Source organism: Colossoma macropomum, unplaced genomic scaffold (genome assembly GCF_904425465.1).
Source record: "Colossoma macropomum unplaced genomic scaffold, Colossoma_macropomum, whole genome shotgun sequence".
NCBI classification, from domain to species: domain Eukaryota; kingdom Metazoa; phylum Chordata; class Actinopteri; order Characiformes; family Serrasalmidae; genus Colossoma; species Colossoma macropomum.
In genome coordinates this window covers 15,411,304-15,439,234 of record NW_023494784.1, presented here as the reverse complement: position 1 = coordinate 15,439,234, position 27,931 = coordinate 15,411,304, and the positions used below count along the sequence as shown (strand labels likewise).

At 36.9% G+C, this 27,931-nt stretch overlaps 3 protein-coding genes across 12 annotated transcripts; all 3 read right to left on the bottom strand.

The window, feature by feature from the left end:
* Window positions 1-35: 35 nt before the first annotated feature.
* Window positions 36-6,964, bottom strand: LOC118811274 (granzyme B-like). Of its 2 annotated transcripts, none has more exons than XM_036575537.1 (5): window positions 6,844-6,964; window positions 3,658-3,805; window positions 3,203-3,368; window positions 1,162-1,422; window positions 36-248 (listed from the first exon to the last, which is right to left on the bottom strand). In XM_036575537.1, the coding sequence occupies exons 1-5, from the start codon at window positions 6,884-6,886 to the stop codon at window positions 93-95; spliced, it is 774 nt and encodes a 257-aa protein (XP_036431430.1). In that variant the 5' UTR covers window positions 6,887-6,964; the 3' UTR covers window positions 36-92. The 2 variants fall into 2 exon arrangements, with proteins under 2 accessions (XP_036431430.1, XP_036431358.1); XM_036575465.1 differs by lacking the exon at window positions 6,844-6,964 and adding an exon at window positions 4,268-4,327.
* Window positions 6,965-9,289: 2,325 nt separating this feature from the next.
* On the bottom strand, window positions 9,290-14,320 carry LOC118809904 (granzyme B-like). Its single transcript, XM_036573420.1, has 5 exons — window positions 14,204-14,320; window positions 13,924-14,071; window positions 11,931-12,096; window positions 11,591-11,851; window positions 9,290-9,669 (listed from the first exon to the last, which is right to left on the bottom strand). The coding sequence occupies exons 1-5, from the start codon at window positions 14,250-14,252 to the stop codon at window positions 9,514-9,516; spliced, it is 780 nt and encodes a 259-aa protein (XP_036429313.1). The 5' UTR covers window positions 14,253-14,320; the 3' UTR covers window positions 9,290-9,513.
* Window positions 14,321-18,156: 3,836 nt separating this feature from the next.
* On the bottom strand, window positions 18,157-27,358 carry LOC118810674 (granzyme B(G,H)-like). Of its 9 annotated transcripts, none has more exons than XM_036575084.1 (7): window positions 27,272-27,358; window positions 26,915-26,975; window positions 25,839-26,249; window positions 22,439-22,586; window positions 19,987-20,146; window positions 19,647-19,904; window positions 18,157-19,554 (listed from the first exon to the last, which is right to left on the bottom strand). In XM_036575084.1, the coding sequence occupies exons 4-7, from the start codon at window positions 22,579-22,581 to the stop codon at window positions 19,405-19,407; spliced, it is 711 nt and encodes a 236-aa protein (XP_036430977.1). In that variant the 5' UTR covers window positions 22,582-22,586; window positions 25,839-26,249; window positions 26,915-26,975; window positions 27,272-27,358; the 3' UTR covers window positions 18,157-19,404. The 9 variants fall into 9 exon arrangements, with proteins under 9 accessions (XP_036430977.1, XP_036431057.1, XP_036431128.1 ...); XM_036575164.1 differs by lacking the exon at window positions 27,272-27,358 and having other exon boundaries at window positions 25,839-25,993; window positions 26,216-26,249; window positions 26,915-27,081; XM_036575235.1 differs by lacking the exons at window positions 26,915-26,975; window positions 27,272-27,358 and adding an exon at window positions 26,642-26,902 and having other exon boundaries at window positions 25,839-25,993; window positions 26,216-26,318.
* Window positions 27,359-27,931: the final 573 nt, after the last annotated feature.

The window sequence follows — 27,931 nt, the reverse complement described above, 5'->3', positions numbered from 1 at the left end:
GGTGGGAGGCATTCAGAAGAAGAAGAGAGAACATGTCAAATGCAGTATGTAATTTATTGGAGTGGTTAATGTTGTACAGGCAAATAATACTCTCAGTTAGATTGAATTACTTTCTTAATCCATGGTAAGAAGTAGGCTACCTTAATGTATATCTCTGGGAACTTGCGGTTTAGACAGTCATCAGGGTACGTATATGCAGCTATTCCCTTAGGCTCATGGTTACAGATAAGAGGACTCCCTGAATCACCCTGAGAGAGAGAGATAGAAAAGTAAAATATGGAAGTTAGTAAAAATATTATTTATGTAATTTTAGAAGAATGTTCTGAAATTTTGTTATGCTGTTTTCACACTATGCATTTCTGTATGGGACAAATGCTGCCTGCTGGTGAGTTTCCTGTGCTGATATGGAAAAAGGGAACCTGATCTGCACTGTAACTACCACTAATTAGCTTGCTTGACTATCTAGGTGGTATTTATTGTTATTAGTAATAAACACAGTGGGCTCCAAAAGGTATTTGGACACTTGTGCAACATTTAACAATGCAATAAAGGAATGGTTTGCCAAAAACATGAACAATTTTCCACTTGACATGTTTAGTGTCCAAATGTTGCTTTTTTTAATGCCACTGTTGCTAACACAATTGTTTTCCATTAATACACCCAACCCATTAAATTCAGCCTATTCACATCTTCATTAAGGCCGTGCAGACTTGCTGAATTGTGGTTTAGAGCACTGTGTGACTTAGTGTAAATGATAAAAATGAACAAATCTTCACTGTGTACATGACAAGTGTTCGCAGTTCATAATAAGTCACACTGTTCTCTAAATTACATCAACAAGTCTGTGCAACCTCAGTGAAGAGCACATGGGGCATTTCAAGTAATCTGGCTGAGCTAAGAAATCCAGCTGAAACAGTCACTGAACCAAAACCACAAGGTTAAACATTTCATGAAGTAACCTAAAGAACTTCATTAAATTCTACCAATGGTTAAATGTTAAGTATCCAAATACGTTTGGGGGCACTGTAGTAGATAAATTAATAAGTCATAAATAGTATTCCTCAACATTTGGCCTAACTGTAGCAACTGTTTTTAAAAAGACGCCAGAACATGTAGTGTGAACACAGCTTTAAGAGAGTGTGCTGTGGCAGACTTTAGTACCTGACAAAAAGCCCTTTTCCCATCCGATGCTGTGCAGATCATGCGCATAGAATCAAAATAATCCTTCCATAAATTCTTGCATTCAAAGTTAAACTGTACTTTGAGTGTGACTTCTTGCAGAACATTCGATGCTTGATGCTTGCCTGGTACTTTTATACCCCAGCCCGCTATAGAGCACTTCTGATTGGCAGGAATTGTCTCATTCTTCTTAGGAAGAACAATGACATCCACGTATTTGTTCATCTTGGCCTTGGTCTTCAGCTGGAACAGATTAAGGGGCATATTTACGATTAAGAGATGTGCTAATTACCGACAGTCTACCAACACTTTAAGGGTGGCCAGTATAGCAGGTTATCAACAAAGAAATTCCATGCAAATGAACATGGGCACAATTTTAGACTTAACATGACCATAATTTTTGGCTCACATGCTTTTTGTATAAGAGCCTCTTTCTGCCAGGTAGGAGAAGAAAATGTATGCATCTGTTCGACAGTTTGATCATGTTCAAACTATGACTCATAAAGTTGAAATATTGACTTGTTTTTCCTTATTTTAACAATAGGCATATTAGCATTTATTTTTTTTTCAATATGGGGGTTGCAAGACATTGTGAACCGAATACAGTTTAATTTCATACTATAATGAAAAATGATTTCTATAGTTTTATTTAATACAGTCCATGATATTCTTAAAAGTCACTGTGCAGCTCTCGGAACTGGACAATCTGGTTTGCTTACCCAATCTTGAACAGTTGATTAGCAAAGCTGTTGGAAATGGTAAGGTTTCTTAATTGAGTACAATCTTGATGGGAAATAAGTGTTGACGTTGTTTAACATGAGGATCAAATAACTTCACCCATGCTAATGACCCAAATGTATTAGTTACCAGAGTGAACAGAAAGCGTGAAGTTATCCAGCTTCTTATTCGAGTTTTCTGTTGCACCTTAAATGGAGCAGCAGCCACTAAGTGCCAATTCTACAAATAACAAAAAACTTGCTCCGTAGATATGTTAATAGCTACCAATTTACACCTCTATTTGGTTGTAGAGTCCACCTCTATTCGGTTGTAGAATCCACCAGTATTCGGTTGTGGACTTCGCAGTTTGCTGGAAAGGAACATGTGAAAAATTCCCTCTCACTCATCCCAGCCAGAGGAGTCACACTTTATATACAAATATATGATTAGATTTTAAATGAACTTGTAATGCTCAGTTCATTTAATATTGAGATATAGCCTTATAGTTTACGTTTTTGTTTACTTTTATACGGATATTGCACTTTTGCTGGCTTTTAAATACAACAGTGGAAATTACAAACAACCTTTTGGGAATTAACGTTGAAATTATGTCAGCATTTCTTTTGCAAAAGCAAACATCTGTGTATCATTGTACATAAAATAGGACAATTGAAATGATTTTTTTTACTTTTACTTTTTACATTTAAAATACACATTCATTTTCAGCTGGTTGGATGAGCTGAATTGAGCTCTGTGCTGAGTGTTTTTGGAAACCATGTAAAATAAAAAACCTGTTTAATTTCACCCAGGTTGTTTGGAAACTGTATGATTTTGAGCGTAAAAGTTTTCTGTGTGTATTACATCAATAGATGGCAGTGTCACTGCCCACATACAAACAGAGGTGTGTAGTAACTAGTTACATTTACTCAAGTGTACTTAATTAAAATATTGATTTCTACTCAAGTTGTTTTTTGGAAGGTACTTTTATTTGTGTAATAATTTAATGCAAGTATCAATACTTTTATGTGAGTATTGATTTAAACTACTCTACCCAGCTCTGCTTACAAACCACTGCACGCAGAAGCCACAGCACACAGGAACAAAGAAGTAGCACATAGCTTTAGAGCCTGAATATTTTCAATATGTGCTGGGTGCTGAAAGACCATTGCTCTTATTTAGTAAATTGCCAAAGCAACAGTTCACGCCAAAATGAAATCTGAGCAAAACTTTAGTAAATCTGAGCTGAGAGCTGGCACAAAAATCAACAAAAGCACCAGCTATAAGTATAGGTAGGAGACAGTAATACCTTCAGTAACATGATATCATAGCTCCTGTCATTCTGTGCCTCCTTGTATGAGGGATGCTTGATGTACTTCTCCACTTTAATTCTCTGCTGGCTGGATTCTTTCCGGCTGATATTATGAGCCCCCAGCAGAACTTCCAGGTGTTTTTTCCCAGATGATTCATATCCACTGCACAAACACAGGTTTCATCAGACTTACTGATCCTAGTTTGTGTAAACTATAGCAATGTTTGACTCAGGAATAAATTGTTCTCTTCAGCTGGTTCCTTTCAATTAACTGTTTGAACAAATTCACAGCTGAATCAAATTGAGCACTATGTAATTATTATAACTGTAACAAATTAACACGTTCTAACACTTCTAACTCTGTGAACTGTGAACAGTTCTGACTCAGTAAGTTTGTTTACACTAGCACATCTCAAATCAATCAAAATTATATTACAGTGAACTAAACTTACTTTAGACAGTGAGCTGAAGTCAGCACATAGTTTTTGGTGATGAGCATTCCACCACACTTGTGTTCTTTATTAACCTGAAAAGACACCATGTAGGGTCTGGAGTGAGGTTTAGCTTCTTTTCCACCAATAATTGCACTCTCCATTGTTCCTGAGAAAATAAAAAACGAGATACACAAAGTTACATTCACAGTTTAGCTCCGCAATTATTATAGGGACCTTATCAGTGACACTGGGCCTCATTCACAAGTATCTTCCTAAGTTTCTTCTTAAATGTGTTCTTAAGAAAGGTCCTAAGAAAAAGTCTACATCAGATTCATGACGTGTTCTTAAACCACAGAACTGTTCTCACATTTGTGCTCTTGAGTGTGTGTAGATTCTGTTGTTACCTAAGAACAAATCCCAAATAAGAAAACACTGACAAATATCAGAATCGTTGTAAAAACTGTGTAAGTGGGTTTTAAGAAGAAATGTCATCTTAAGAACAGTTGGTGAATGAGGCCCATTGTTCAGAATGCATATAATCTGTGCAGCTAGAGCACTGAAGAATGTGTAAGCAGGTTAAATTGTGTACAAAAACATAAAAACACTAATATATTAATAAATACATTACCAGACAAATGGAGGGCAGAAATGATGAGCAAAGACACAAAGAGAACCATTTTCCTGCAGAACTGACAGATGTGCGAAAAGGGTGAATACATTTCCCCTTTTTACAGACTTGCAGCCCACCTACAAACACCTCCTCTGCCCGCAAACACTTCCACACACATATATACTGCAGTGGGTAACTCTTTCAAGACCACAGTGGTGCAACATGGGTGAAATAGAGGAGGATATAAAGCTTTAATACCACATAAAAAATAATTCCATGCCAACTAGGGCCTGGCTGGTCACATCATGGATCCAAGATATTATTTAGTTTACTTCATGTGACAAATGCAAAATTTCAAAATCATGCTCCACATATTTTTTGAGTCAAGTCTGCCCCATTTGATTCTTTAATATTGAGTTAAACTGCATACAAAACGACCGAAGTGAACTATTGGAAAGGTATAAAAAGCAATGCTAATCTCAAAAATGACTGTGTTCATTCCCATAACAGGTTAGATTATTGGTAGATGCACATTTCTTTCATCTTTTAAACCTATGTCTTGTTAACATGTAACATGCTATAATATGCTTATAAGATAATATCCTTAAATGTTCGGACGTTGACAAAGTTATTGTTTTTAGCTGTTTCAAAGTGTTCATGATTTAAAAGTACAGACTATCAGCTTTAATTTGAGGGTGTTTACATCAAAATTGGGTAAACGGGGTAGGAACTACAACCATTTTCATGAACAGCCTCCCATTTTTAGAGGCTCAAAAGTAATCAGACAGCTCAGCTCTTCCATAGCCAGCTGTGTGTTATTCCCTCATTATTTCACTTACAAGTGAGCAGATAAAAGATCTGGAGTTGATTTCAAGTGTGGCATTAGCATTGTCTGTTGGCATTGGCTGAAAAATGAAAACAAACCCATCAGAAAGATAGCAACAAGGTGTGGCCAAATCAACTATTTTGTACATTCTTAAAAAATGCACTAGTGAGCTCAGAAACACCAAAAGGCCCAGAAAACAACTGTGGTTCATGACAGTAGAATCTACAGTTGGCCAGATCAATAACACCACATTAGAGTTTGCCAAAAACATCTAAAAGCCTCTACTGTTCAGGAGCATCATCTTATGGATAGATAAAACAAAGGTAAACTTGGACTATTGAGAAGGAACAGAACCATTTATAATTGAGGAGACAGGTTCAAATATGAATGGGAAACTTTGTAATGCTCAATAAGGCATCTTTTTACGTGGAAAGTCCTGCCCTTCAAAAAAATAGCCAATTTACTTGCTGGTTTAGCCGCTAGTTGGTGCTAGCAGGCTAAATGGCAAAACAGATCATAAGTGTAGCACTGAGACATTAATGTTAGTACTTTACAAAAGGTAGTTTCTACAAATCGTTACTTATCACTGCTATTGTAATTCAGTAAAAAACAGAAGGTTAGGCACTCTTCATACACTGGAAAGCAGTATTGGTACTGCTGCTGTAGCTAACTGTAATAGCTTTTAGAGCCACTGTTAGAGATTTGTTTCTGGGTAACTGCCTCTACAAGCTGTTGTATAATGTCAGCATGCCCTTATCATCCTATTATTGTGAAATAAAAGTGAATTAGAAGGAAAGATCATAGTTTGGATGTTTCCTGGTTTGTTAGTTAAAAGTGTGCTATAGTGTCCTACTTTAGTTAATTTTTCTCGTATAGGAGTATAACTACCTAGCACAGGGCACATTTTAACACAACCTTTTATATTGTTATACATGGTCAAGCAGTGTGTGCTTCTGGCCACATTACCACATTTCCTAGCCACGGTCTCCGACCAAAATTCAGAGCGATTCATCAGCGGTTTAAAGAAATCTGTGCCAGAGAGTGTTTTCAGGGCATGTGAGTCATTTTTTTCAAAACACGTTTTTTTCGGTTACTGAGCTGTTTGTGTAAATCACAAAATCAAACCTTATATTACTTTAATCACCATCTTGTTGCCTACAATGCAGCCTTGTTTTGAAGTGCTCATTAGGCTTAAGTAAAACCTCTGTACTGCAGGGTTAGTTGTTACACGACAATACAACTAAAACACCTTTAGTACATAAAGACAGATAAAATAAATTTTGTCCTTTTGTTTCATATGTTCACAGGAATTTTAAAATGAAAAAGTGAAAAAATCTGAAAACAGATTATCTTCTACTTTTTAGCATCTTTTTAGTATCTTTCAGAAAAACATGATTATTCCAACCTTAACAGTTTTAAAATTATTTCACAAAAACCAAAATGTGTTAGGTTGTGCCCCTCTCTCCCCTAAAACATCAGAAATGCTCTCAGTAAACCTCATTCAAGTGGTTAACATGTTGAGGATTAACATGCAACTAGTTAACCAAGTTATCTTCTAGTTAATCAACTACTGTCAACACAATGATCACTTTTATTGCTAACTTTCTGCTTTCCATCACTACTACTATGTAAACTACTATAAATTTGCATATTGTACATGGAGAAGGTTCAATGCTAGAGAAAGGCCAAACTATAGAACAGTACCAGTGACACATGCTGGTCAGCCCAGGCTTTGTCAGTCCCCTTAAAATTCTGAAATGTTCCATACCTCCTCTGCATTTACCCACTCTACTATTCATCTCTTCACTCATCTGCCTCTTGATATTGTCAGGTAAGACCCTTCCACCATTTCATTCTGATGTGTCGCTTCTCAGAAATAGCTGCTGCACTTTGCCCTGCCTCTGACTTTTAGTGTGTCAAAAGGCCACTCCGGACGCTACATGATGTCACTTCAGCAGAATGGAGATCATGAATGTGGAAGTGTTCTGATCAGAAAACACTTTCTACTGCCTGCAGCATACTTATAAGTCTTTTATTCTCCTAACCTGAAACTCAGCGTGACAGAACATTTCTACAATGATTTTATAGCTGACACAAAATGGACCACACTATGGCTCTTTGTTGTTTCACTGATCAGATGTATGGAAGAACACCCAAATTAGAAGACAAGTTTATTGGTTTAAATGCTGGTTTATGACTATACAATAATAATAAGTTGTCAATAATAATAATAAGAAGAAGAAGAAGAAGAAAAAGAAGAAGACGAATGTTAGAATAATAGAATTGGAAGAAATAAGAGAGGGCAAAGGACGACTGAGCTCAGTTATGATGCCTAGCCACATTTACTTAAATGTGTTTAAAGCATTGTCTATGGTAATTTCCCATATGTTACAGATGTGGTAGATCTAGATTAAAGGTGCAGTGTGTAAGATTTAGGGATCTATTAGCAGAAATGGAATATGGTACATAATTCCATGTTTTCATTATTGTATGATTACCCTTAACTACGAATCGTTGGGTTGTCGTTAGCTGAAAAAGAGCATTTCATATTTACATAAGGAGTGGGTCCTCCTCCAATGTGTTGCGCTGCCATGTCTCTGCAGTAGCCCAGAACTGACAAAATGTAATTTAGACTTGCAATATTTCATCCAATTGTTCTTCACTTTCCTGTGACAGACCTGTTTTATTGCTTTATGTAAATTCAGTAAGCAAATACTAGTTAATGAATGCATGTCGTAGCTTTAAAACGTGTTTAACAGAGCTGCATGTCTTTGCTGATTGTGTGATGTCATTTCTACATAAGGTTATAGAGAACAGATACTTAACCAGAGACCCCAGTCAGGTGAGAGTACATCCTGATTATGGTTCACAGTGTGGTATTAAATCTTCATGGCCTGCACAATGCAGCATTTCACTCTGAATAGAATCATGGTTTCCACAACATTGCACTTTCCTTTTGACCTGTAAACTAATCTCCATTTAAATTAATCAGAATCACTCCTGCTCAAAACAATCAAAATTGTTTTGATCTATTTTTGTGAGGTATTATTGTTGTCTTATGTGTATATGTTTTTAATTTCTTTTGTGTTTTTGTTTTGTTGTAGATGACGAGCTTAACAGACAGGAAGTGCTGCAACCTAATGAGTCTTCACTGTGACTGAACATGGGCAAACACCACAGAGCCTTGTGGCTTTACTTCTGTCTGTCTAATAAACTATGGTGACCAGACATTCCCGATTTCTGGGGACAGTCATTTCTGGAAATGTCCCTGTTTTTAGCTGTGAAATAAAAACACCCCGGAAAGTCCTTAGAAAGACCTGGCAGCACAGCAGACAGACAGACTTCTCACGTTGTGCTTGTTTTGGCCAGAGGTAACCAAGGGATTAAAGCAGGAGTGGGGATGCAGGACTTGAATCGTACTTGAATCTGATTTGTATAGGCATAGAATCTACTTGAATGTGGACTACCATGTGATCTACAAATTTTTAACTGTCACTTTTTCAGTCATCCATATATGACATATGTGGCCTAAGCCGCTAGACTTAGTGACATTTGACACCCTTTTAACTTAGCGACTTTATTTCTAAAAAGTGATGAGTGACAAATCTCGCTGGGGGAAAGCAATAAGTATAAATCTTTTATAGGATTATTGTAATTTATTCCCAAGTATGCTGACGATTTTCTTTATTGAGTGTTCCATAGTTGAACATAGCTTCACTTATCATGGTAGGCTTCTGACATGGTTTACAAAGTTACTTAGTCAGTACCCAATTTTATCAGCAGACATTCACCATAGTTTATTACGGTACAACAGTTACCATGGTCAAAATACATGAAACTGAAACTGTTCTCCCTTTGTAACAGTAGAGATACAGAGTAAGACCCCTTTTAGGCTTTTGGCACCTGACATCTCCCCAAACAGCTAAATTTGTGTTAAGACTTAATCTATAAACAGTCAAATCTCATAAGACATAAGAGATGTAAAATGTGTGTCTCATATCTACAACGTAGTCAGGCTCATGGTAGCTTTCCGAACAGCTGAAAATGAATTACCTTTCAGCAAAGACTTCTTGTTCTTGATCCTTGTCGTTCATGCCATTTCATAAATTTGCATTTTGCTATATTAGCAAACTCAGAAGACTGTACTCATATGTATGCCTTTGTTGACAAGCAACATCAAAAGATGAATAAAGACAACTTTATGACAATATTGCTTGGTATTAAGAAAGTTTAGTACTGCTTTTCTCACTTTGACAATGCTTTTCAAGGAAAAGTGTAAAATGTATGTTTAATAATATAAGTGAAATTCAAAGATTTGATTACCTTACAGTGGACAGAATGCACTTTTTTTATACCTACCATATATGAACATACGCTCTGGACATGCAATATGTAATTTATTGGAGTGTGGTTACTGTTGTACAAGCATATAATACTCTCAGTCAGACTTGATTACTTTCTTAATCCATTTTAAGAAGTAGGCTACCTCAATGTACACCTCTGGGAAATCGCGGTTTAGACAGTCATCAGGGTACGTATATGCAGCTATTCCCTGAGGCTTATTATTACAGATAAGAGGACTTCCTGAATCACCCTGTAGAGAGAGAGAGAGAGAGAGAGAGCGAGAGAGAGAGAGAGAGAGAGAGTTAAATATTCAGATAGTTATTTATATCCTGTCAGTTCTCAAACTATATATAATGTATGTAAAGGCTGTTTTCACATCAGGTGTTTTTGAATGGAGGAAATGAAATGCTGCCTGCTGGGGTGCATCTTGCACTGATATGGGGAAAAAGGAAGGTTCTGAAAACTCTTCTTGCTAATGAAAACTCTATTTTTAAAAGGTGCAGAAACAATAAAGGAACAGCACATCCAAGTCCAAGACTGGCTGGTGTTCTATATAGCTCCTCTAATGGTAAAGCAAAAATAAACTAAGAGGCTTATAAATAGCTTATATAATGAAATTTAATATTACAGATCACACTAACAGTGCAGTCATCAGGCGTGTCAAATAAGGAGACCTGAAGGAGCTCATCAAATATAAAATGGCAATAATCATATTCAATTGTATACGTTTTTATCAGTATTTACTCCAATACTGAAAATAGAGTTTAAAAAATTTAAAAAAGCATCCAAGCTAGTCTGTGTGCATCATGTACAAACTTCCCTGATAACCATGTAGTTTAGATGAGCAGTTTAGACCAACAGTTTCAAACTGAAGCTCATCCTTTCAGACAGTTCTGACCAAAAACAGAATCAGCTGAAAAGCAGACAGTGATGCGCTGTTTTTATTTTAGCTGTGGTTTTAATAAGATATTAGTATCTCACTATGCTGAGTTTCTGGACACAATGAATATTCTCTCACATACTCGCGTTTAGTGGTTGCACAGCCTGCTGAGCTCGCTTTTACACATCACACAGCAAAATGTCCTTTTAGACACTGTTAAGATGAAATATTTTCTTTTGTAAGATGAAGTATTTTTTTGGCCATGCACAACACTGTGTTGTGCATGGCCTGCTCTCTGTATTGTCCTCTTTCAATCACGTGATAAATGGGATACGCAACCCTCAAGCCAACCATCAATAACTTGATTCCAACATTTTTTGTATTTTTGACGTTATTGGTTATGAGGATTAGTTCTTGCAGCCCTAGTGCAGAAGAACGTTTTGTAATGTTGGTTGTGCTTTGGACCCCTTCCCTGATGAATCTCATGATTTTACGTGAGCTAAAAGAGTATTCAAAGAGAACTCGGTCAAACTTGGTGAAGGACGTGTATGTATGTAAAAGATGTAAGTAAATCATATACTATTGCTGTCATATCTATATCAGTACAATGTTGATTTTGCATTTGTGATCCGAACATTGAGTAGGATCTTTTCGAGCCTGTGTGTGACATTAATATGTTAAGACATATGACGTGGTCCAAAAAATTCCCAAGAAAATTACCTGAAACTTTTAAATTATCATGTGTTTATTATGTATTTTTTCTCCTGACACAGTAATGCTAATTCTTTCAGTTTTAACAAAAAAAGTGCAGCTTTAGGTATCAAAGTGAACATATTGTGAGATGTTCTAATGTGTAAAATTCCCCATCCAAATTCCTGGGCTATCGGCTATGTGTTTAGAAATCCCCCACACATCATTATAGCATTTTCTTTCATTCTGAAAGCTTATCAGAGTAGCCTGGGCCTAGTTACTGCTAGGACTGGACAGTCAATATCCAGAAGGGATTTACTGGTTTGATTTATTTGTGAAATTGCATTATATTCTTTTGGATATTATGGAATATCTAGTTTTTACTTCACAGTATCTTGCAGAATACAGTAAAGTAAAAAGTATTTTATTTCCACCTATTAAACTTCCACTTTGGTTGTTGGTTCCAAGAACCTGCTGAGCTGCGAACTGATTGGTTGGCTGATTAAAAAACAGTTGGCGTGACTCGTCACTTTTTTTTTGTTCTTTTTAAAAGGCACCAAAACGCCTAGTGTGAACTCAGCTATGTGGTGGGCTTAGGTACCTTACAAAAAGCCCTTTTCCCATCAGAGGCAGTGCAGATCATGCGTTTAGAATCAAAATGATTCTGCCATTTTGTCTTGCAGTATTTCTTCAACTGAAGCTTGAGTGTGACCTCTCGCAGAACACTCGATGCTTCTCCCTCATTTGGCACTTCCATACCCCAGCCTGCTATAGAACACTCCTGATTGACGGGAAGCTTCTCATTCTTTTTAGGAAGAGCAATGACCCCCACAGACTCAGTCAGGTTGGCGTCAGTCTGTAGCTGTAACAGATTCGGAGTCTGAGCTGAGAGCTGACACAAAATCATCAAAAGCACCAGATGCAAAAGGAGACAGTAATACCTTCAGTAACATGACATCACAGCTCAGTTTGTTCTGTCCCTTATTGTATGAGGGATGCTTGATGCACTTCTCCACTCGAATTCTCTGCTGACTGGACTCCTTCCTCCTGATATTATGAGCCCCTAGCACAACGTCCAGGCGGGTTTTCCCAGAGGGATCATAGTCACTGCAGAAACAGATCAACAGTCTTACTGATCCTAGTCTGTATTAACTGTATTGGGTGGCAAAATCTAACTGAATCACATCAAGCACAGTAAAGTGTTTGTCAGTGTTATAAGCTGAATACTGGAGTAATAAATCTTTACATTTTGGCCTCATATAATCATAACATCATGTACCAAATTAACAGTCTGTTTTGCTTTTAATAGCATTGGGCAAATATGACAAAACTATAACATTACTACAGTTTGACATTTTCTCAGTACATAATATGCATCAAGATATTTAGTTGAAAGTTGAAACAGCCAAAAGAACCAGTGGATTTAACATATTTAACAGTGTTACATTCAAGATTGATTTACATCATGATTATAAGATTTATTTTATTTATGTATTTTATTTTGTAAAAATACATTTAGAAAAGCTAAACCTACTTGCTGGGAGTTTTATCGGGGAGAGCTGTCACTGTATGCGAGGGACAGTAGTGTGAGTAGCTGACGTATACAGATTGCTAACTCTGATAGATACTTCAGATACAGATAGATACAGATCTGACGCTGAATTTAGTCCCACCCAACTTAAAACTGAACTGAAGCAAACAGCAGAACAAATAATTTAAAAAATCTCTCAACAGAAAACACCAACAGAATTCTGTCTCGGACAGTTCATTGTTCTTACATCACAAAAACAACAGATAATTATAATTGAGTAGGGACTTCAGTACTATTATTAAATCCAATTAACTTGTAATTATGATCTCTTTGTAATGAAATATGTAGTTGGTCGGTGTTCTTTAAGTGCTGACAGTATCCACCATATGGTCAGAAAAGTGTATTGTGACATAATTGATTACAATAACCATAAATCATCATCATATTACCCACCCCTCATTCCCTTTCCGCGTTCAATACTACCTAAAAGTTGTTTTTAGGTTAAGATGCAATGTAATGCTTACAGATATGCAGTACAAATCTGGTAGTGCTGGTAAATGCAAAGTTCTCTATGCATGCTCAACAGCGTTGTGCATGCGCAGTGCAAATCGGGTAGGGGGCGCAGATCATTTAGACACCGCATACTTCAATTTTTGTCCAGAGTAGTAGGCCATCCAGGTATGTTAGTTGTACTGAAGAAATACATGTTGGTCACATACTGCATACTTCTTACTACTTTTGGGCATAAGGCAATTCAGCAAGTTAGGCAAATTCCTAGACATGGGAGGCCCAAGGTCCCCAGCCTCTGCTCCAAAATGTTTTGATTTTCATTCCGGTTCATAACAGTATCACCCAGAAAATGAAAGAGACACTTCTACCTTTGCAAACGTAAAACCACAATTCATATTTCAGACAAAATGGTGCTACATATAGTAAATATTTTTGCATTTTCTTATCAGACACTGGACAGCCCACATGCGACAACAAGAGTGGCCTTTAACACGCTCAAGAGAGACATTAGCGACTTGTCGCCTCCTAATGTGGACATATGGTCATTGTAACTGCATATAGTAAACAGACGTCAAACCTACTTCATTTTCAACTGCCAAGCACATCATTTACTTGGCCTGAAACCGCCGAAGTTTCCCCATAAGGGGGAGCTGTTAGCTCTAACATCGGTGTAATGTGGATCAATCAAAGAGAGAAAACTCTCTTTAGAGTTAGAAAACTAACAGGATCTCATGAACACATGTTAGTTAATAGCTGTAGCACTGCTGCGTACAGAATAAAGTGAGTATTTTACAGATGACACACTATGTGCTCCTGGTTATTCATAACCACATTAAATGTTCTCACATTTACAGTGTGAGTCTTTAGTTCTTTGTGAAAGTAAGCAAACTTACTCTAGACAGTGGGCTGAAGTCAGCACATAATCTTTTCTGATGAGCATCCCACCACACTCATGTTCTTTGTTAAGCTGAAAAGACACCATGTAGGGCCTGGAGTGAGGTTTAGCTTCTTTTCCACCAATTATACCGCTCTCCATCCCTCCTGAGTAAATAAAACCAAGGCACACAAAATACGTTCAGTTTACGTATGATCAGCTATGCAGACAGAGGTCATAATCGTGTTACATTGTGTACAAAAATATTGAGAAAAAACATGAATCTATTAATACATTACCTGACAAATGGAGGATAAAGATGATGAGCAGAGACACGCAGAGAAACATGTTTTTATGTTGCACTGTTAGAACTGTGAAATACACAGTTCACTTTCTTAAATTCATGCAGTGCAAGTACATCCTCCCCCCCCCCGACCCATTCACACATACGCATGTTGCTCTTTCCACTAGACCACATGGGTGCAAACTTTCAATACTTCAGAAAAACAGGGTATTTTGGAGGATTTTAAGGTGACTTAAAACTTCAATGCCATTTTTTTCCATTGATAAAGGGTCTTTACATTGGCAACATTTCAAAAACATTTGCCTTTTATTTACATTTACAGCATTTAGCAGTGAATGGTATCAATGTCACATGCTGGTCACTCATGGCTTTGTTTTACCTCACCCCCTTAAGAAAACCCCACATGTTCCATATCTCCTCAGCATTTAACCACTCTACTACTCATCTCTTTACTCCTCTCCCCCCTTACCTGTCAGGTAAGACCCTTATACTATTTCATTCTGATGTGTTACTTCTCAGAAATAGCTGCTGCACTTTGCCCCACCTCTGAATTTTGAGTGTGGAAGTCCACTCTTGACCGTGCATGATGTCTCTTCAGCAGAAAAGAGATCAATAGTGTAAGTATTCTCACTCTTTTTGCTTTCTTAGCCTAATTCTTAGTCTGACAAAACATTTATACAATGATTTTATAGCAAACTGCCTCTAAAAGAAACACGCCTGACGTGTGGAAGGACACCCAGAACAAAGGTACACCCAGAACAAAGGTACACATTATTTATTCAGTGGTGGTGATAGGAACCACATGGCACAATGTCTACAACACATATAGAAATGTCCAAAAACATATGCTAATTCTGAAAAAAAATAACTTTTTTTGGTATAATTTTGACTTACAGCACTCCCCATATAACTCTGCCATGAACAGATGCCATGAAAAATAAATTATAGGCCAAAATCTTATCTCAAAACTATTGTAAAACAATATCTCAGGCATTTGGTGAGTTTAAAAAACATTTTACATACTATTTTACACAGGCCACAATTCATTCATCATCTTTAACTGTAACGCCACTTGTATTCACGATCACATTCTTTCGATTATTACCCTAAGCTCATGATCATAGGTGAGGGTTGGGACGTAGACCGACTGACCCTCTTAACCACTACAGTCTGGTACAATGCCACCCACCGGCCTCCAAACATAATACCCTCCTGACCTAGGCTATGCCTTGACACCCTGTCCATGAATATCACAAACAGGAGTGGAGACAAGGCACAAAAGAGTCCAACACTCACACTGAATGAGCTTAACAAAACACTTGTAGACTGGGTTGGCAATCTCCCATGACCCCTCAATAACCTGCGAGAGGGTGAAAAGCTGGTCCATTCTTCCACGGCCGGGACGGAATCCGCTTTGTTCATTCTCAATCTGAGGTTCGACTATCATTCGGAGTCTCCTTTCAAGCACCTTGGTATAAACTTTCCCAGGGAGGCTGAGCAGTGTGATTAGTTGGCACACACCCTCCAGTCCCATTTCTTAAAAATAGGGACCAACACCCCAGTCTGCCAGTCCAAGGGTACTACAGTCCACAATGTTATGTTTTATTTTTCCTCCCAATACGTAAAGTTCAGCAAACAAACAGTAATTGAGCATTAAAATGTGCAGAGGTGTGTTCACTGTAAAGAATGTGCTAACAATTATTTAATTAGAAAATCATCAAAATATGTAATTTGACCAAGGGTGCCCAAAATTGTCAAACAACTACAGTTTTTAGAGGCATTAAATGCTACAGATGTCTGGTTCCTATCACCACCACTGTGAGCAATCTGTCTCAGCAAGTTTCTCTAGATCAAACCACTCTGAATGAGTTCGAATGAGGCATGTTATACAATCTTGATAATGTAAAGAAAACAATAAAAAGATCTTAATATTAACAGGTCATATAATGGAATTCACCTTTAGATCATTAATTTAGGTTTAAACCAGTATTCTCCAGTGAGTGTTTTATATACAGTATCTTTAAATGAAGATCTTCACAGCTCTCTATTGAATTGAAAAAAAAAAAAAATCAACTAATAATAAATCCTCTAGGATCCTGTAGTGCTGGTCAGTGGATGCACTAAATAAAGACACCTTTTCTATAGAGATCATCATGTCCAAATGAGGTTGCCTGAACTAGTGCTGAGTGCAATGTGGTGATATGGTCAATTTACATTAAAGTATAACATTACATACACTTTTTTTCACTACTGTACATCTACATAGCTTCACTTTTTGAATCGGGTACACCTATATAGGTGCTCTTTGAGAGTATACAATCACTGACTGTAGCCTGTCCATCAGTGGAAAGGGACCATGATAGGACCACCACTGACCAGATATTACATGGTAGTGGAATGTCATTGTGTAGTGCTTGGACTGGGATATCAGCCAGATTAGTGTTTTGGGGTTTTTACACGCCTTAATGTCATGTCACTGCTGAGTTGAGAATACTGTGTTTAAGGCATGACTCACACCAACTTTGCATGAAAAAAAAAGATCTAACTGTGCACCAACATAGTAGAAGTGACTAATAAAGTGGCAAGTAGGTGTACATATCATTTGAAACACAGTAATGCCGTGGTGCTGTTTTTTATATGTACTGTATAGTACTGTGGGTTGATGAAATGATGGCAAGCTGTCTTTGTCCAATGGCTGTGATACTGCCACCACCATGTTTCACAGTTGGGATAAGGTTCTTATGCTGTAATTAAATGTTTGGTCTTTGCCATATGTAACATTTCTCTTTTAAGCCATAAAGTTTGGTCCAGCAGTCTGGATCATGCAGGTTGCTTTTAGGAAACTTTAAGCAGGCCATAAATCCTGGTTCCATAAATCCATAAATGCTATTTTGATTCAGTGCTTGCCTAATGGTGGATCCTTGCCTAATGGTGGACTCATGAACATTAACATTATCCAATGCATCTTTAGATATTATCCTTTCTTTATAATCTCCCAGAATATTATATGCTTGCTTTTTGAGTCATTTTTGTCGGAATGCCATGCCTGAGGAAGGTAACAAAGGTAACAATGGTGTTGAGAAATTGTTGTATAATTTGACAATTGAGCATTAACAACTACACTTTTCATTTCTTGAGAAATATCCTTTGACCAAGGCATGGTGTGCACTCACAAATGTGTGTGGTGAAGACCAGACTGAGATAGTGAAGACACAGGTCAACATTTTATTAATAGAGTAGACTCACCCACAGTCATACATGATTGTCATCTAATTAATCGAACGTCTTGTTCCTAACTGTATTGATAATTCAAGAGGTTCACAAACTTTTGCCCACAAAGACTTAATTTTTAATGAAGATTTAATGTTGGTTCACTTTGTTTAATAAATGAATGAAAACTATGTGACTGTCATTCATGTATCTATGCTGTTTTATTTAGGTCTTTCCTACCTGTAGAGCTCCCCTCATTGTAAAGTTCCACAAATGGGTCATAAAAATCCATTCAGTGTTTCAATGTATGCTACTGGTTACGTAGTACAATCACTATTACTTCTTAAGTACTTAGTACTACTTCTTCAACAAACATAACCACAAAACCACAAACACACACATGCACACACACAATATTACAGCCATTATATCATCACTATGTATCTTATTTTTTGTTGATTTTTTTATTTTTTGACATTATTTGAACATGGCAGTTGTCATTTACACTGTGTAAAACAATTCATAATGAATGGATCAATAGAAATGCTCCAAAATCACTTGCAATAAAGCTCCTTACACTGATTTCCATTAAAGTTAAGACTCTTTTTGCATTCTCCTGTAAAGTTACAGTTTTTGAGATACTTGATTTTTTTTTTTGGACTGCAATTTTGTAGTATTCATACTCAAAACAGTCTACACTTTACAAATGGTTTGTCAGATCAACTTGGGTCAAAAAATCTAATCATCTCAACTTTTAGGAGCTATATCATCCTTAGGCCTGTGTGCAGAATGAGGCATCTTGCCAGGAGTGAAGTATTGCATGATCAACAGTGAGAGCTGCCTTGTAAAACAATGAGGGTAAAGATGTGACTATTAAATGATGTCAAATGTTTCAAAGAAAAAAGACATGTTAACCTAGAAGTTCACACATCCCTGTTCTGCCGTTTGACCTGAAAATGTCAACTACGAGGTTTTAATTTAATGGTGTTTTTCAGTCTGCCCTGTTTTTGTGTTGTGTTACAGGACAGGAAGTGCATCAAATTTGAGAACCTGAGCATGGGCAAACATCACAAAGGCTTGTGGCTTTAGTGCTGCTTGACTAAGAAAAACCCACCGCCCCATTTCCGTTTCACACAGAAACCCTTTAAACTCTTATGTTAGTTTCTACAAACTCAATTCCAAAACAGTTGCGACAGTATAAAAACCAGAAAGCAGTGATTAAGAAGTTCTCTTTGAGCAATATAAAATTAAAAACAGTACAAAAACACTTTGATGATTTACCTTATGAACGTCATTGTTTTTTTTTTGTAAGTATATGCTCATTCCAAATATGATGTGCGCAACAAGGTTCACTTTTCAGACTACAATACACGTTAGAACCTGGCATGGGTCCATTTTACATGAACTTGAGCCCAGACAAGTCGACAAACTTTGGGGCCAACGATGGGCCCTGGCCATTTAAAGGGTTGCCTGGGTATTATTCTAGGGCTGTGTATTGGCAAGAACCTGGTGATATGATAAGTATCATGATACAGGGGTTATGATTCAATATATTGCGATATATTGCTATTCTGTAAGCAAGGAGATATACTGTGATTTTTTAAACTAATTTTAGAATAACACACCACCATATGCACACAATCTGAGTAAATGAAAAAGTCTAATGGCTGAAGATAGACTACAACACTGCCATCTAGTGATTGGGGTTTAAACACAGCACAAAATGAACCACTGTCTGCCACAAATCTTTGCATGTAAACTATTAATAAAAAATCGATACTGTGTTTTTGAGAATCGATACAGTATCATAAAATAGAATATTGTGATACTGAAGTGTATTGATTTTTTCTTACACCCCTATTATTTTCTGAGGCAGATTCTTCAAGGTGACAAAACAAAATATAGAAAACATCTTTCATCCATTCAAAGCATCATTTATTTTTGGGGTTTCTTTGCATAAGAAAAATATAAGTGTTTTTCCACTTTCTAACCTATGATATTTTTAATCCATGGAAAAAAGTAGGATATCTTAATGTATACTTGTGGGTACTTGGGGCTTCTACAGTCATAAAGGTAGGTATATGCAGCAATTCCTCGTGGTTTGTTGTTACAAATAAGAGGACTCCCTGAATCACCCTATGGAAAAAACAGAATAATGCGTAATTGGTTATTTGTGTACTGTTAGTGGATTGCTCTGAAAGAATACTGAAATTGTCATATTGTAATACCTGACAAAAAGCTTTTTTTCCATCTGATGCAGTGCAGATCATGTGCTGAGGGTAAAAATATTTCTGCCATATCCTCCTGCATTCAAAGTTAAACTGTAGTTTCAGTGTGACCTCTTGAAGAACATGCGATGCAGATGTGTTTGGGGCTTTCATACCCCAGCCTGCTATAGAACACTTCTGATTGGCAGGTATCTTCTTATCCTTCTCAGGAAGAGCAATGACATTCACAAACTTGTTTATTTTGGCTTTGGTCTTCAGCTGTAACAGATCAGATTTACCTTTGACTAACTGGTGTACAGTACGCAACCAAAGCACTAATTGTGTAAGGAAGTTGTAATACCTTCAGTAGCATGATGTCATGGTGGTACTCCTTCTGTTTGTATGAAGGATACTTGATGCACTTCGTTACTTTGATTCTCTGCTGGAAAATCTCGTGTTTTTTGAGGTTGTGAGCTCCCAGGACCACTTCCAGCATGCTATTCTCAGAGCACTTAATGTTGCTGCAATCACAGTTGATGCCAAACAAATATTAGATCATACAAATTTCTCATGGTGTCTTTAATACTACATTGGTGGTCAAAAAGAATTGCTCAGATGCCCAAACATTGATGCCAGTTTTTTTAAATACTCTTGTTTTGTACCTATGAAATCCACCTGCCTAAAAGGTCTGCTAGGTGTAAACAGACTTTGGCCGGTTTTTGTTCATTCAATTGGTTTTTGGCCAATTTCTGTCCAGAAGACTTGTGTTGACCAGATGTTATTTGGGTGGTGGACCATTCTCAACACAGCAGTGACACTGATGTGGTGATAGTCATAGTCATAGGGCAGAATAAATGGCTAAATGCTAAATAGACTATCCTACATGTATTAAACAACAGACAGGTTTCTGTTATAACACATGAAAAAGGAATACATCCAGAATACATTGAAAATGCATGCTCTTAAGAGTTTGATAATAAAAAACCTTAATATTACTTCTACAATAAGATATTCGACAAGAAACTACATTACAGGAAGAATTTATGAAATGTTAAAACTAGAATTTTTTTACTGATTTTTGAAAAACATATGTCCATTTTGAATTTGATGCCAGCAACATGTTACCAAAAAGATGACATGGAGGCAAATAAAGACTGGTAAAGTGGTGTAATGCTAAAAAACACCCGGTAGAACATCTCGCAACTAATTAGGTTTGTGAAAGACTGCACAGGTAAATAGTGCAAGAATTGAAGAACAATTTTTTCGTAGTAAAATAGCAAATAACTTGTCAGTTTCACCATCTATGGTAAATCATATCATTAAAAGGTTCAGAGAATCCAGAGAAATCTTTGCATGCAAGAGGCAAGGCTGAAAACCAATATTGGCTGGCTGTGATGTTCAGGCCCTCAGGTAGCACTGCATTAAAAAAAAGACAACTCTGTAGTGGAAATTACTGCATGGCCTCAGGAACACTTCTGAAAACCACTGTCTGTGAACACAGTTTGTCACTACATCCACAAATGCAAGTAAAAGTCTATCATGCAAAGAAACCACATACAAACAGAATCCAAAAATGCCACTGCTTTCTCTGGGCCCAAGCTCATTTCAGATGAACTGAGTGGAAAAGTTTTCTGTGGTCCAACAAATCAAAATTTGAAATTCTGTTTGGAAATCATAGATGCCCTATCCTCTGGGCTAAAGAAGAGAGGGACCATCCGGCTTGTTATCAGCGTACAGTTTAAAAGCCAGCATCCATGATGGTATAAGGGTGCATTAGTGCACATGGCATGGGTGACTTGCACATCTGTGAAGGCACCATTAATGCTGGACAATACTTACAGGTTTCAGAGTAAACTATTCTGCCATCCGTTTTCAGGGAAAGTCTTACTTATTTCAGCAAGACGATGTCAAACCACATTCTGTACGTATTACAGCAGCATGGCTCTTTAGTAAAAGCATGTTTAACTGGCCTGCCTGCAGTCCAGAATGGTCACCCACTGAAAACATTTGCTGCATTATGAAACAAAAATATGAGAAAGGAGACCCCAAACTGTTGAGCAACTGAAAACCTATATCAAGCAAGAACGGGCAGTTAGTCTCCTACTTTCCAAATGCTTACAGAGTGTTGTTAGAAGAAGAGGTGATGCAACACAGTGATAAACACGCCCCTGTCCCAACAAGCGTATTGTTGACATCAATTTTAAATTACGTATATATTTTTTCAAAAAACAAGAGTCTTTTTTTTTGTTTTAATGTGTTGTCTTTGTACTATTTTCAATTAAATATAAGGTATAAATTATTTGCTCATCACTGCATTCTGTTTTTATTTACATTCCCCAAGTTTTAGAAATGGGGTTGTAACTCCACTGCTGGTGCTGGTGTACATTTACAGATTGTAGCCCCTCTGTTGAAGGACACTTTGTTTTTGCCATCCTCTAGTCCTTCATCAGCGTCAGTTTTTGACCAAAGAGTCTCTCTTAGCTAGACATTTTTATGGGTTGGACCACCCCAAACCTAGCAGTGACACTGATATGTGTAAAAAGCCTCAGCAACACTGCTGTGCCAGATAAATTCATACAAACACCAAATATACTATCTTGCCGCTCAGTCAGTGGTTGTTCTATGGTGTTGGATGTTAGATGACTTAATTGACGTTTTTTAAGCATTCCATCATAGATGCTAGAGGAAGCATTATGAAATAAACATTCTTAGTGGTTTATTTCTGTCTTTTTTCATTGTGTTTATCATTACATGAAGAAATGTGTGAGCAATTCTTTTTGACTGCCAGAGTATATTAAAGTGAATAAACTTACTCCACACAGTGAGCTGAAGTCAGCACATAGTTATTTTTGATAAGCATCCCACCACACACGTGTGTGTTGTTTAGCTGAAGAGACACCATGTAGGGTCTGGAGTGTGGTTCAACTTCCTTTCCTCCAACAATACCACTCTCCATCGCTCCTAAGAAAATAATTAAGCATTTACAACATTTATATCACTTCGAGGTGCAACTTTAATACAATAAAGGCATTATCAGTAAAGACAGTTTATCAGAGGCCTCACAAGAATTTAAGAAGAAAGCTATTGTTAGCATTAATAAGAGAGAAAGCTACAGTTATCTCTGCGTTCAATTAAACTGAGGATTAAACAGGGATTAAAAATTCACCGTCTGCACATCACATCTATAATCAACAACAGTAAAAAGAAGTATTATGATTTTCTTTTCAGTGAAAAGTTTGTTAGTTTAATACATTACCAGACAAAGAGAGGACAGCAAGGATGAGCAGAGGCAGGAACATCGTTTCCCCTATCTGTGTACTTTTGTACGTTTTTTAAAAAAAACACCATCTCCGCTTAAACATTCACACACACAAATTTACACCTTCAACCATACAGGATGCATGCAAAATTGCAAGGAACTCACACACATGGGGGTCTTTGGTGGGGTTTGAGGTGAGATATATGACTCAAAACGAAAGTAGAGGTGAGTGGAAATTAAGCAGTTGGTGAGCAGTTGGAGAAGACATTGAAATTATGCTTAAAGATTTTTTTTTTGTCAATAATTTTCTTTTTAAATCTACAGCAATCATTGTACAAACCCAATTCCAAAAACACTGAGATGTAAATGCAAATTAGAAGAGAAAGCAGATTTATAAACAGGTATTTTACAGGTTTTTACTGAAAACATATAACAGATATTTAATATTTTACCATATCAACTTTATTGATTTTTGTAAATATATATTTCTACAAGTAAACAGATGAAAAGGTAGCAGGTGATGCTATCATGATTGGGTATAAAAGGAACATTCACAAAAGGCTCAGTCACCACTTTGCAAAAACTGTTTGAGCGAATATTCCAACAGTTTAAAAACCAACATACTTCTGTAATGAATATATCCACATGGGCTCAGGAATACTTCAGGAAACCCTTGTCAGTAAACACAGTTCATCACTGCAAATACAAATGCAAGTTAAGTTTCTACTATGCAAAGTGGAAACCATATATCAGTAACATTCAGAAACACCATGACTTCTCTGAAGCTAAAGACTTGAAGGAAAAAGACTGACTGATGCAAAGTGGAAAGTTATGCTTTAGTCTGACCTTTGAAATTGTTTTTGTGAAATAATCATGTTCTTCAGGCCACAGAGGAAAAGGACCATCCTGATTGTTCAAAAGCAACTGTCTGTCATGGTATGGGTCTGTGTTAATGCCTATGGCATGGGTAACTTGCACGTGTGTGAAGACAACATTAAGGCTGAAGTGAACACACATTTTGGAGCAATATATGCTGACATCCAAAAGACACCTTTTTAGGGACGTCCCTGCTTGTTTCACCAAGACTAGGCCAAGCCACATTTTGCATGTGTTAGAACAGCATGGCTATACAGTAAGAGAGTGCAGGCATTAGACTGGCCTGTCTGCAGTCCAGACCTGTCTCCCATTGAAAACATATGGTGTATTTCAAAGCACAATATACAACAATGGAGACCCCAGACTGGAAAAAGTCCACTTTCACAAATACGACAGTTAGTGTCCTCAGTCCCTAAACAATTACTGATCATTGTTAACAGGAAAGGTTATGTAACACAGTGGTAAACATACCCCTGTCCCAACTTGTTGCAGATATCAAATTTAGAATAAGAGTATATACAAAAAAAATAATAAAGTTAATTAGTTGAAACATTAAATATCTTTTCTTTGTACTGTTTTCTATTGTCTGTTTTTATTAACATTTTTCCTACTGTCCCAACAGTTTTGGAACCGGGTTTGTATTAGGTACTCATACAACTGTGCCTAGCCTGACATAGCTTTTATGGCATCACTGTTGATCAGAGGTTAACTGATAATAGCTGATCTGTTCTGACAACAAGGCAGTTCTTGTCTTTATATTTTGTGCATTTATGCACAGTTTTAATATTTTAATTGACTTATTTTCTGAATGATCCAAACTTCTACTTTAATTTCTTCTAAAACATGATAAAATATTCATACAGTTCATAATACAGTGCCAAGAAAAAGTATGTGAACCCTTTGGAATTATCTGTATTTACGTATGAAGTCATCTTTAAATATGGTCTCGTCTTTGTCTAAGGTACAATAAAGAACAAACAGTCTGTTTAAGCTAATTACACAAAAATATGGGTAACACTTTCTTTGAAGGGTGTCTACATGACACATTCATATCACCTTACATAAACACTTCATAACATGTTCATGAATGCTTAAATCAACATTCATAAACTATACATGTTTTACATGATATTAATATGGACTCCTATGTCATTTTACCAAAAGATGTTTTTCAAAATAAAAGTCCTCATTTTATTTATTATTTTCAGTGAAACTCCTCGTTTCTGGACTGTCAGCATAAACTGACCTGGCTTTATCCCTTTGAACAGAAAGTGTTTTGACACTTTTTGCCTAGACTTTCAACTTTTTTTTTCTCAAGCATTTGTATTTTGCAATACACTATTCTTTCTGCTTTTTACGCTAATTATTCATATATAAAATGTACTGTTCATTCAACACTATAGGTAATTGTGGAAAATGTTACTTAAACTAAGTTTAACTTTCTTGGGGTAAATGATAACACTGTTATCCCAATTACTTTGGAGGTTTTATTTTTAGTGATGTTCTTCCTCACTTACGGTTCTGGAGAAGGCACAAGTATAACTGTGCATTAGTTATCCTGTGTAACTGAGGTTAAATGTGACAAGCACTGTTATCACAAGGAATGATTCCTTTTTTGGCATTACTTCAAAGTAAAATCAAGTAGTGGCTCTTTGACTTTCCTCACTCAGGGTGCTGATAATTTTGTAAGAAATGTCCTTTATAAATTTGCTTGCTTTGCCTTCACCATAAACGTGATGGAAGTCACGTTATCCTCACTAAAGTGCATGTTACATGAATGGAATGGATAAGTATTATGGGCCTGTCCCACCACCATACAAAGTTTGAGACTTTAAGTTGATTGACTGTTCATAGCATATTTATGAGTAATTCACTGTCCATATAGTAAAGTGACATGCAAGACAACATTCATAAGTGATTCATAGCATTTTAAGGAGCTGTTAATATACCATAAAGTAAAGTGACATGCAAAGCAACATTCATAAGTGATTCATAACATTTTAAAGAGATGTTTACAGACCATGTGTATAAATAGTGATAGTGATTTACAATTAAATATCTACAATTATTTTCCTTACCTTTGCAGCAAGACCCAATGACTGTGAAAGGAGTCAATAAACACCACAAGTAGGAAGGTCCTTTTTTTTATTGGCAAGACCTCTGTTCAGAACAGGCACTTGAACATGCTGCTTTAACTCAAATCAGGAACCTACAAACTCTTCTGAACATGGAACTGCAAAATACAGATGTGTTCAATAAAATCTTCAACTCTTTTCTAAAACGAAAAATAAAACACACCACCTCATGTGGCCATTACTTAAGGGCATTGCCTTCACTTTGCTCCTTTTCTTCTTAGACTGAAATTATTTTAAATTCTCTGAAAAACAAAACAAAAATATGAAGAAAATAAACAAAACGACACAAGTCACTGCAAGAATCTGAAGATATCATGAACCTGGCACTGCTGCTGGTTGTCTGTCCTCTTCTGGCTATACAAGGATCAAACAGGAGCAGTCAGATGTGTGGAACTCTACACGTACAGGATGAGCCTATTTATACTGGAAGCGCATGAACGTTATGTTAGTGGGCTAGACAGACTGCCATAGCAGAGGTATGATATATAACTAGCAGTACAGCAGTAAAATTAGCTACTTTACTTATGATCAGTAACTGTAGCCAAGAAACTTTGCTAACTAGCTAGCAGGCTAACGCTACCTTACATTAGCTATTAAAATGCATCAGGCTAATGTTAACGTCACCTAATTAGCTAGATTACATGACTCAGTTAAGCCCCAAAGATTAACAGACCTTATGCGGCTCTTGATAACAACATTCTTTTTTTTCTAACTTAAATAACTGATACTGATTTAACTTAGCTTACTGTTCTGCGGCCGTGCCAGTCGAGCTGAAGTAGTGGGCTTAAATGAGCATTACTTATGACGCACAGCAGTGCGATGCGGAGTGATACGTTAAACAAGCTAGTCCCAAACGCAAGGTGCACTTAAAACACTCGCTAACGTTTGGCTAGTGAGGTGGCCTACACCAGGGGTCGGCGAAGTGTCAACAAAAATCATTTTACTATCCTGGCTGTAATATGTCTCAGTATGTGCTAATGTGGTAGTATGGGCTAAAAGTATATAAACGAAAGACTTACTTTGCTCTGCTTTAACCTTTAGCTCAGCTATAGCCGCATGTCTCGCATCTCCACCTCGAAACTTTTCCGAAAAGTAAAATAATCTTGTAAAAAAAGTAAAGTAATTCTTGGAAAATGTCTCTCAAAGTTCGTTTTTTACGAGGCTGAAGACGCTTCTCGTTCGAATTTACCCGTTCCACCTTAAATGGCGCCTGAGGTGCCAGAATGTAACTTCTGCAGCATTTAAGGTGGAACGGGTAAATTAGAAAAACAAGCTGGCGAACGAGAAGCTGATTTCGGCCTCGTGACTTTTCAGTATTTGATAGTTTCTCGTTACAGATTAAATATATCGGGATAGTCCATTCGTATCCAAATTACCGATGTTTGTCTTAAATCTTTCCCTTCGCTTTTTTGTTAGCTAACTTACTAGCTAGCTGGGCAAGACTGTTGACTGTCCTGCTGTGATCAGACGTCTGCAGGCCTGCAGGGTTAAAGGGTAAATTAGCAGATATAGGCTATATTAACTCCAGTGTTTTAGACCATTTATAATTGAAACTGTGTTGAACGATCAGCAGAGCTTTATTTTACTGTAAAGGAGGATTACTTTATTTTTGCCTATTTTGCAGTTCCATGTTCAGAAGAGTTTGTAGGTTCCTGATTTGATTTTGAGCAGCATGTTTAAGTGCCTGTTCTGAACAGAGGTCTTGCCAATAAAAAAAAGGACCTTCCTACTTGTGGTGTTTATTGACTCTTTTCACAGTCATTGGGTCTTGCTGCAAAGGTAGGGAACATAATTGTAGATATTTAATTGTAAATTACTTTCACTATTTATACACATGGTCTGTAAACACTCCTGCTATGAATCACTTATGAATGTTGTCTTGCATGTCACTTTACTATATGAACAGTGAATTACTCATAAATATGCTATGAACAGTCAATCAACTTAAAGTCTCAGACTTTGTGTGGTGGTGGGACAGGCCCATAATACTTATCCATTCCATTCATGTAACATGCACTTTAGTGAGGATAACGTGA